General features: G+C 40.2%; 1 protein-coding gene across 3 annotated transcripts; it reads left to right on the top strand.

Annotated features, from left to right (window-relative positions):
* Nucleotides 1-8,562: 8,562 nt before the first annotated feature.
* LOC135526483 (cholecystokinin-like) lies at nucleotides 8,563-9,438 on the top strand. 3 transcript variants are annotated; one of them, XM_064954893.1, is made up of 3 exons: nucleotides 8,563-8,709; nucleotides 8,812-9,087; nucleotides 9,244-9,438. In XM_064954893.1, exons 2-3 carry the CDS (start codon nucleotides 8,814-8,816, stop codon nucleotides 9,312-9,314), a joined length of 345 nt encoding a protein of 114 aa, XP_064810965.1. In that variant the 5' UTR covers nucleotides 8,563-8,709; nucleotides 8,812-8,813; the 3' UTR covers nucleotides 9,315-9,438. The 3 variants fall into 3 exon arrangements, with proteins under 3 accessions (XP_064810965.1, XP_064810980.1, XP_064810972.1); XM_064954908.1 differs by having other exon boundaries at nucleotides 8,570-8,709; nucleotides 9,227-9,438; XM_064954900.1 differs by lacking the exon at nucleotides 8,563-8,709 and having other exon boundaries at nucleotides 8,716-9,087.
* Nucleotides 9,439-10,865: the final 1,427 nt, after the last annotated feature.

Here is a 10,865-nt window from a genome sequence, read left to right as displayed (position 1 = left end):
ATAGCATAGCTACTCCCTTTGTTACTCAGTCTTCCCGCTCTTTCACTCAAACCTAACCCCCTCTTTTTGTGTAACCAGCCGTCATATCTGTTTCGTCCACTAGGGACGTTTTCCTCTCTGACATAATTTGTAATCAATGTATGATACATTCTGTGTATATGTAATTCTGTGTGATTATTTAGGTATTTAGTAAATTAATAATTAAACCAAATTTTGTATTGCTGGTTCAACTTGTTATCCAGGGTTCGTGAAGATAACCAAGAATTTGCAACTTTCAGATGAGACTAAATAAAGTGCCTATTAAATATTGACTGCTATTGAGATAAAAGATTACTAGGTCTTTAAGAGTTTATTCAGAAGATAACAGCTCTATAAACATTATTTTGTGGTCCCCCGGCTTTCTAGTTAATTATTTACCTGATTAGCTTAATCAGGTAATAATAATTAGAGATAAATAATTTTATAGAATAGCATGTCATATCACTTGATCCGGCATAGCCAAAGACACGACAGAGGGAAACATAAAACCATGTATGTGTTCCTGAGAGTCTTGTCTTTCAGTGATGGGGTCATAATATTTTGGAGCTTAAACCATTCAAAAGATAGTCACATTTCACACTTGCGGCTACTGTACAATAGTTTATTGACGTAACCCCGGTTTCTATGAACCAAGCGCAATCTTTTTATTTTATTTTAGAGTTTCTCTCTCCATTTTTTTTAATCAGGCAACCCATAGTTTGGGAACGCTGCCATAACATTTCCTACAGGTTTCCTTGTGGTTCTATTTAAAGTTATGTTCTCAGATTGTTCAGAGAATATTAAGAAACAACGTTCTTCAGTTGGACTTTAAGTACTTCAGCGTAACGTTTTCTATTTAAAGTCATGTTTGCAGACTGTTCAGAGAACGTTAGGAAACAACTTCAATTCTTCAGCATAACGTTTTCTGCAGGTTTCCTTGTGGTTCTATTTAAAGTCATGTTCTCAGAACATTAAGAAAACTTTCCCTAAAATCTACAAGAAAACATGAGTAACGCTCTAAGAACGTTCTAAGAATGTTATTTAAAAACATATATTCCGTTCTTGGCATCAACAAAACTTTCTCATCCTCTATCCTGTTAAGTGTGTTAAGGTGTGTTGTCCTGCCCACTAATTGGCCACACCTGATCTTAATGAGTGCTTGTTTCCTTTGAAATAGGATCCGTTTGAATAAACTAAAATTAACAGCTATGTATGAGTAAAAAAAACATGGCATGCTAACTCCATCCTGGTGGCGCAGTGGACTAATTCCATGGATACATCAGAAGATCATAGGTTTGAATCTCACAGATGCCATACCACAATAACAAATACATGTTCGTATCAGGACTCAGGATAAGACCCAGATGCAGTCAGTTTGAATCACAAATGTTTATTTACAAAGCAGGGGGCAGGCAAACGACAGGTCAAGGGCAGGCAGAGGTCAGTAATCCAGGGCAGAGTCAGTAAGGTACGGACCAACAGGCAGACTCAGGGTAAAGGCAGGCAGAATGGTCAAAACAGGGACTAGAGAGAACAGGAGTACAGGAAAAACACGCTGGTAGTCTTGACGAGACAGAACAGCAGAGATGGGGCAGGGGCCTATAAAATGGGGTGAACGTTTGCAGGACTCCACCTGGAGTGGCAGATCCCAAGTGGACAACCATATCCTCTGCCCGAGACAATAATGGGGAGTCGGGGGTCCGGTGGTGGTCCGCCTGTCATCAATACCTGGAGGTGGCCTTGAGAAGACCGGGCTCTCTTCCAGGTATGGTGACAGAGGCGGACAAACATCTGGGCCGAGGGTATGCTGACCTCTTCCCTCTTGCTCAGGGAAGAGCAGGGGGCTGATAACCCAATTAACACTCGAAATGTGAAAGACTAGTGGCTGAGCAGGGGAGGGTGTTGCGGGCGTATTCCACCCATATAGTTGCTGGCTCAAGGTGGTGGGGTTGGCGGGGACGAGGAAACGAAGAGTCGTCTCCAGGTCCTGATTGGCTCACTCCAACTGGCCGTTAGACTGGGGGTGAAACCCGGAGGATGGCAGACTTAGGAAACTCTCCGGGCAACTCGGGTAACCTCTGATTCTCTCTGGAACTTAGGCCCCGGTTGACTTCTGGGATTGGGATCCTTGGGTGAGCAAGTGGGACCGGAAGCAGACCTCCTCTCCCTTGTACATTCCCATAGACGGCCATCGGTCCTGATGGTCAAGGCAATGAGCAAATCGAGATCTGTAGGCAGCTCCCGGGCTGGGTGCTTGTATAACTTTCTCCGATAATCCTTGAAGGAACTTGTCAAACAGGGATTCCGGGTTCCAGACACTCTCAGCAGAGAACATTCAAGGCATGGTCATGGCGTTCCGCCAAGTTCTGGAATCCTTCCATAAGACCTGGAAGTATATCCTCGTTTCTCCCAATGGTGGCTCCTTTGAAGGAGACTGCGTTGCAGAGCTGGTCTGAGTCTGCTGGGTCAGACCCAGATGCAGACAGTTCAAATCACAGATGTTTATTTACAAAACAGGGGCAGGCAAATTACATGTCAAGGGCAAGCAGAAGTCGGCAATCCAGGGCAGAGTCAGTAAGGTACAGAAGGGCGGGCTCAGGGCAGGCAGAGGTCAGCAATCCAGGGCAGTATCACAAAGGTACAGGCAGGGTCATGGCAGGCAAAATGGTCAAAACCGGAAGAACAAGAAAACAGGGACCAGAGAGAACAGGTGTACGGGAAAAACACGCTGGTAGGCTTGACGAGACAAGACAATATGGCAACAGACAAACAGAAAACACAGGTATAAATGTACGGGGGCTAATGGGGAAAATGGTAGGGGCTTGGAGACAAGCACAAGACAGGTGAAACAGATCAATGTGACAGTTTGCACGATTAATGCCTAAGTAAGTAAATGTCTATCTTTGCTTTTAGTTGGAAACAACTGAACTAGCACTGTAATTTAACCTCTCTTGGGTAGGGGCAGTATTTTCACATCCAGATGAGAAGCGTGCCCAAAGTAAACTGCCTGTTACTCAGGCCCAGAAGCTAGGATATGCCTATAATTGGTAGATTTGGATAGAAAACACTCTAAAGTTTCTAAAATTGTTAAAATTATGTCTGTGAGTATAACATGGCAGGCGAAACCCCGAGGATAAACAATCCCCAAATAAATAAATGTCAGCCTACCACTGTTTTCAATGGCCATCACTTTTATTATAAGGCAAAATCCTCCCAGATTGCAGTTCCTAGGGCTTCCACTAGATGTCAACAGTTTTTAGAAAGAGTTTCAGGCTGGTTTCTGGAAAAATTCGCCAGAAATTGTTGTTTATCTAGGTAGCTCCCATTTTGGCTGTAGTGTTTCCAAGTGCATGGAAGAGAGCGCGTTCTTTGGTATTTTTCTCCAGTAAAGACAATAACGATTCTGTCTTAAATTGTATCATTTATTTACGTATTAGGGTACCTAAGGTTTGATTACAAACGTTGTTTGACTTGTTTGGAAAAGTTTATTAGTAACGTTTGGGATTCATTTTGTATGCATTTTGATGGAGGGAAACTGGGTGGATTATTGACAGAAGCGCGCCAGCTAAACTGAGTTTTTATGGATATAAAGAAGGACATTATTGAACAAAAGGACCATTTGTGATGTATCTGGGACCTTTTGGAGTGCCAACAGAATAAGATCATCAAAGGTAAGGCATTTATTATATCGCTATTTCTTTCTTTCGTGGAGCACCTGCCTGGTTGAAATATGTTTTTCATGCTTTTGTAAGCGGGGCGCTGTCCTCAGATAATGTCTTATTGAAACATACATGTTCTCAGAACGTTATTTCATTGCCTTCAAATAACCAAGAGTTTACGTTCTCAGAACATTAATAAAACCCCTCAGAAAAACATTCAGGGAACCATAGTAAAACGTTCTCAGAACCTCCCTGCAACTTAAAAATGTATGTTCCCAAAATAGGAGAATAGTTCCCTTTCGTTTAAAAAACGGTCAGTTTTAATGGTCAGGAAATGTATGGCTTTGTTCCCAGAACCAATGGGAAACCAAAAACATACATTCCCACAACTTCCAAGGAAACACATTTGCTAACTGGGATATCACTGTCAAATATACAGGATACAAACATTCCATTCAAACTAAACAATGTTTTTTTTTAAACATTTTGCAACAAAAAAAAACATTTTTATAATCTCAAATCTAGGAATGAACAATCTGAGAACATTAATATTTTAAAAGCACACGAAGGTACCATAAGCAATCATTTCTGATGAAAAAAAACACTGAACAATTTGTGGATATAGCGTTTTGGAAATAAACTTTTCAAATACATCTCCATGATCAAATCAAATTATGTCTACTGATGGCCAGCTGGATCTTTACTTTGCTACATACTGAGGCTGGTTTTCAGTCAAACCTGTACAGTATGTTTACACACTGTCTTAGTTTAATCAAATGTGTCCAAGCTCACACACTATTTCTGAAAACCATCAAGCATCAACCTGTTAGAGGAGTCTGTAGTTGGATTGTTACAGTTGTGAAAACCATTCTGATTTTATTTGAATTCGGGGGAAATGAGCTGCTGTGTAAGCACTGCAAGACAGGTTAGACTGAATTGAGCTATGCCTCTTCCATGTAATGATGATGAATGAGTTCTACCTTGTCAGAGCATGAACAGACATATCCCCAGGGCCTTTTCACATTAACAAATATCATCAGTGATAAATAACACACGGATATGCCTTCAGAAAGTATTCACACCCCTTCACTTATTCCACATGTGTTTGTGTCACAGACTGAATTCAAAATTGAATTTAAAAAATGCACAATACCCCATAATGACAAAGGGAAAACTTGTTTTCACACCACTGGGTCAGTACATGTTAGAATCACCTTTGGCAGCGATTACAGCTGTGAGTCTTTCTGGGTCTAAGAGTCTCTAAGAGCTGTAAAATATTTGCACATTATTATTTTTTAAATTCTTCAAGCTCTGTCAAGTTGGTTGCTGATCAGTGCTAGACAGCCATTTTCAAGTCTTGCCATAGATTTTCAAGCCGATTTAAGTTTAAAAAAATTGTAACTAGGCCACTCAGGAACATTCAATGTCGTCTTGGAAAGCAACTCCAGTATATATTTGGCTTTGTGTTTTACAGGCTGACTACACCTCTCGCATCGCGTGCATGAGCATTGCAAAAATACATTTAGAAATATACATTATTCAATTATTGCACCCACACTGCTTGCGCGCGCCAACAAGCATTTGTGTTGCCAAGGGCTAAAATAGAAGTCAGTTCTATTTGTGACGCAGATCGCGTTGCAAGTCCTGCCTCTCCCATCTCCTCCTTGGTTTATAGAAGCAAGTACCCACGTGCCATCTCCTCATTGGTTATACCCACGTGGGTGACTGTAAAACGAACAAGGTCAGTGGCGGTAATGCACCAAATTTATGAAAGTTGCCAATCGCAATATAAAGTCAAGAGAAGAAAAAGCCTGGAAGGAGAAGAGATGACATGAAACGATTCGGTTGACCGTTTTATGTGTAGATTAATTGGCAGAGTAGAGGATCTGGTGCATTTCAGGTAAAATAACAACTCAATGTTTATATCCCAGGACAAATTAGCTAGCAAGTGCAAGCTAGCTAGCTAAATTGCCATAAATGTTTAATGTTTTCAACCTGTCCCCAAATTAATATAATTGGTTCAGAGTTTGTTTTAATATTTTAACCTGCGTGTCATGATCGCATTTGGTGTGGGGGGACAAAATACATTTATGCACGATGGCGCACGCGCGCAGCCAGCCGGTTTGGTTCCGTGTTAGGTTATTGTCCTGCTGAAAGGCGAAGTTGTCTCCCAGTGTCTGTTGGAAAGCAGACAGAACAAGCCTTTACTCTAGGGTTTTGCCTGTGCTTAGCTCTATTCAGTTTCTTTTTATCCGATGACAAGCATACCCATAACATGATGCAGCCACCACCATGTTTTAAAATATGAAGAGTGGTAATCAGTGATGTGTTGGATTTGCCCCAAACATAATGCTTTGTTTTTAGGACAATTTCTTTGATACATTTTTTGCAGTTTTATGTTAGTGCCTTATTGCAAACAGGATGCATGTTTTGGAATACTTTTATTATGTACAGGGTTCCTTCTTTTCACTCTGTCATTTAGGATAATGTTGTGGAGTAACTGCAATGTTGTTGATCCATCCTCACTTTTCTGCTATTGCTAAAATTAAGCTCTGTAACTGTTTTTAACTCACCACTGGCCTCATGGTTAAATCCCTGCGTAGATTCCTTCCTCTCCTGGCAACTGAGGTAGAAAGGATGTCTGTATCTTTGTAGTGTCTGGGTGTATTGATACACCATCCAAAGTATAATTAATAGCTTCACCATGCTCAAAGGGACACTCAATGTCTGCTTTTTTTTAAATGTACCCATCTACCAATAGGTGCCCCTCTATGCGAGGCATTGGAAAACTCCCTGGTCTCCGTGGCTGAATTTGTGTTTGAAATTCACTGCTTGACAGAGGGCCCTTACAGATAATTGTATGTGTCTGGTACAGAGATGAGGTAGTCATTCAAAAATGATATTGAATACTATTATTGTACACAGGGTGAGTCCATGCAACTTATTATGTGACTTGTTAAGCAATTATTTACTCCTGGACTTATTTAGGCTTGCCATAACAAAGGACCTGCATACCTATTGACTCAAGACATTTAAGCTTTTCACTTTTAATGAAATAATAAAAACATAATTCCACTTTCACATTATGGGGTATTTTGTGTAGGCCAGTGACACAACATTTTAATTGTAGCAATTTTAAATCCAGGATGTGACGCAAAATGTGTTAAAAAGTCAAGGGGTGTGAATACTGACATTTGACATTTTTTACCTCTCAAAAGGTCAAATCGTTCATACACGGTGAACCCACAAGACGACGTGATGAATGATCCTCATGCCTCGCTAGGTAAGCTCATCCCCATCAAGACTTCACTGTCACTATCCTCAAACCACCACCTATTGAAACCCCAAAGCCCCCTCATTCAGCCAATAGACTGTATATTAAACAAACACTTAACTTCATGGCCTCTATGTATTCTCTGGTGACCCTAAAGGTTAAAAGGGAGTGTTTGACTTGATTATTCTTTGGCATTGTGTGTCAGAAGGTATATCCAAGTAATGTCTGGGAAACCAAGACACCATCGCGTGCCTAATCACTTGGCAGGCCTTTTGCTATATTTCTAATGTTTTCTTTGGTTCTATTATCACAGGTAGAGCTATTTATGTTCTGCCTTGATTAGCGTAAGACGGTAACAAAAGCGAAAGGGTGAGTCCTCTGTCTTTGGCCTACGTTCAATTCCTTCCAAATGTAAGCTGGAAAGCCTGTGTGTCTGTGATATTATGATAAGGAAAGTTTGGAGGGGAGTGGTATACCTCCTTTACTGGAAGTTACAGCAGTAAAAAAGAGGGACAGAGCACAATTTAGAGATCTGGAGGTGGGAGGACCCTAACAAAATCAGTTTATTTCTAATCTAGGACTTCAACAATCTTTGTGCTGTTTAAAAATGTAATTATACTTTTCATTTCCCTTTAATGATCAGTTTCTCCATAACACTCTCTTCCACATCTCAAACATACCTTAATTATCCCAGTTACCACACACACACCTCCAGTCTTCATAAGAAAGAGCCTCCTATACATTCTTATCATCCTTGGAGTGCCAGAAACTGACAGACTGGCTTCCAGTTTTTCTATATACAGTACATTAGTTGACACTTTATATTCTTGTGAAGTGCACAATGTAAAGAGACATCAGGTCCATGTTAAACCATTATCACTTGTTTCCTATTTCCATAACAGCATATCACTTTGGCCGTGGTATCCTGACAACAATTCCAGTGTTAAAAAAAGTATATATATATATTAACAAGCTTCATTGACAACATTCTAAATGGATATCATATCCATATGAATTGAATTAAAATGTTTTTACTGCTTTTAAAGACTATCTTACACACAGAAGATATTTCCTTGACTATTTAGAAAATCTATAGGTAAACAACTCTAATGTTGGTTCCAGTCAATGATGCCCTCTTTAGTCCAGATAAGAGTGTTGGATGTACGTCATCACACACTGTCCACTTAAAACCCTTCCTCATCCGTCGTTTAGGTTACGCCATAACGATATCGCTGTCATAATAGTTTTATAACTAGGTCTATATTAATAACCACAGTAATGATATGGTGCCTTTGTGTTTCAAATGTGTTTCTAAGTGATGGACAACTTGCCCTTTTTTCATGGCATATTTAATGATCGATTCATGGTTTTCCATGCATGTCAATGCAAGTGGAAGTTAGAGTTGGTAGACCTTGGCCTTGGATACAGGTGTTATGACAGGGTTGTAGACTTCTGTAACAACAACCACTATTGAATATCTGAGTTATACTTTATTGTCTCTCATTTCCAGGTGAACGATTAGAATATTGATGCGCCCCATTCTGGCACCGAGCATCCATTATGCATGGAGTTTCCATCGTCTTTTTCAATCAATCAAGGGATCCATCTTGGACATTGTTATCAGATATTGCTCTTTTACCATATTGGCTACATAGACCTTTGTGTATAAAAGACCTGACATAGAGAGCTGGCGATATCATTCGCACTTGCTGACTTCATTTAGTACAGACTGTTACGTACGATCACCTCTCTTTTAAGGTAATTGCCACTGTCATTTTCACACAAAAAAATAGCTTTTTGCATTCCCTACTTCTAACAATCTAAAGCTTTATTGTAAGAAAACTCTTATTCTGCGTCTAGGCATGGCAATGAGTGGATTGTTGGTGTGCGTCCTCATGGCAGCGCTAGTGAGGGTTGGTTTGACATCACCCGTATCCAAGTCGGATGGCAACACCAAACAGGGTGGGATACTGCCACAGCTACTGGCCAGGAGGGAGGCAGTGAGGAATGTTGCGGAGAACATCGCTAAGCGGGCGCAAGACCCTCAAACGAGCATAGCACGGATGGAGAGGATGTCGCACCTGTCGGAGGACCAGCGCGAGTTCATGTCCAAGCAAATCATGCAGGCCATCTCAGGTAAGTGGTGGTGTCGAGTCAAGTACATGTGTGAGAGAGAAAGAGAGATGCCAACATCTACTGTGGCACATTTGAAGTGCATCGTTGTTCGCTTGAGCACTTTAAATCCACAATTAACTTTTCTGTTTGGTTCATGTAGGTTTGTATTGTTCGCAGAGATGATGAACGAGTGTCCGGACTGGGACTACCAAGGATGGGTAGACTTTGGACGGCGGAGTGCAGAGTAGAGATGTACCACATCTTCAGTTACTCAGGAATCCATTCCTATTTGAAGTATATTGTACATTTTAATTGGAATATGTCATGAGTTTTGCTTTTAACCCAAGTGTCATAATAAACATGTTTGCAGTATGTATGTCTACAGACATTTCTTAATTTCATTTAGGACAATGGGCGGGTTTCCATTTAGGATATGGGTTGGTTTCCCGGACACAGAATCTACATGAAGTATTCTTTCTAGTCTAGGACAAGGCTTAATGTGTCCAGGGAAACTTGTGTTGTGCTTCCCTTGCCAGCCACAAAATGAAGGAAATTAGAAGGGGGATGGGGGATTTCGGCATGGCTATTTTCTTTGCTGCGAAAGCCCCCTCCCCCCCCCCCCTCCCAAATTCGATCTTTGCATAATAAGATATAAAATGACAATAAATCAAATATAACAAGGCAATAAATAATATAAACAAATATTGGAAAACTGTAACAGCTCGACTGAACATTTAGTCCACTTTTAATGGAAAGTTTTCCAGGTGATACCGTCGCCTGGAACTCAAGCCTAACCTAGTCCTGACAGGCAGCGCAGACATAATCCTCCAATGATGTGACGGTCTTCATACAGGACTGGTGGAACCATCGTGGGCAGCGGTCCCAACCAACCTGAAATGTATGATGAAAAATGTTCATATATTTAAAACATTAAATACATTTTCTTGAATTACAATTATTTCATTTTCAGACAAAGAGGATAATGCTGCCTCTAGAAATATTACTGCTTATAGAAATTCGTACTCCTAAAAGTGTGCCTTGAGAAGTGAACAAGCAATTACCTTGCTAGTATCTTCCTCATTATTGTCCACCTCCCTCCAGAAGTGGCATAGTTGGCTCAGGTCATCGAGCAAAACATAATGTCAAGTAGTCTATACATCTTTACATGTATTTTTCTGAGCACACAGGGAACAAGGGAATAGTATAGGTTTCTTGTAACGGAATTATTTATATACACGTGTTTTAGTGGCCATCTAGTCAGAAGTTGGATCAAAGATAACCTTGAAACATTCATATTAAATGTTTTTTATCTACAATTATATTAAATTAGAAGGAGAGTGACTGCTATTTCTTCTCTCATGATGTTAATTAACATCTTTGTCCGTATTTGAAAAGACAACTAACTCCTCCTTCAGAACACATTCAGCAAACTGGGGAATTATTTTTTATTGCCATTTCAGTTATCCCCAACTAAATTATGTTACACTTAAGAATCTAATTCGAAGTATAAAACGGCGCAGCTATAATATAATTTGACTGTTCTGTTTGGCCTTTTAGTCAGTATACTTTCAGTAGGTTAATTGTACATTACTTATACTCTCATCCTTACTTTCAAGGCAAATACCCCACAAGAAGTAACATCTTGTTGCCATGGGTGAGGAAGGGTACCACATGACCATCTGATAATACACCCCTTCTCTCTCAGGAATGATCTGAACATATATGTTAATAAAAGTCTAGCATTTTGAAACACTTGATTACAGTATAGAGATTAATAACAAAGGGGAATCTGAGAATGC

This window comes from Oncorhynchus masou, chromosome 5 (genome assembly GCF_036934945.1).
Source record: "Oncorhynchus masou masou isolate Uvic2021 chromosome 5, UVic_Omas_1.1, whole genome shotgun sequence".
NCBI classification, from domain to species: Eukaryota; Metazoa; Chordata; class Actinopteri; order Salmoniformes; family Salmonidae; genus Oncorhynchus; species Oncorhynchus masou.
The sequence above is the reverse complement of the archived record's forward strand: the minus strand, read 5'-3'. Positions and strand labels throughout refer to the sequence as shown.

What these genes read in the sequence shown, in the direction of transcription:
- LOC135526483 (XM_064954893.1), top strand. Translation starts at nt 8,814, where the DNA reads ATGGCAATGAGTGGATTGTTGGTGTGCGTCCTCATGGCAGCGCTAGTG. An exon ending in AATCATGCAGGCCATCTCAG is followed by an intron (nt 9,088 to 9,243) that starts GTAAGTGGTGGT and finishes TATTGTTCGCAG; the next exon opens with AGATGATGAACGAGTGTCCG.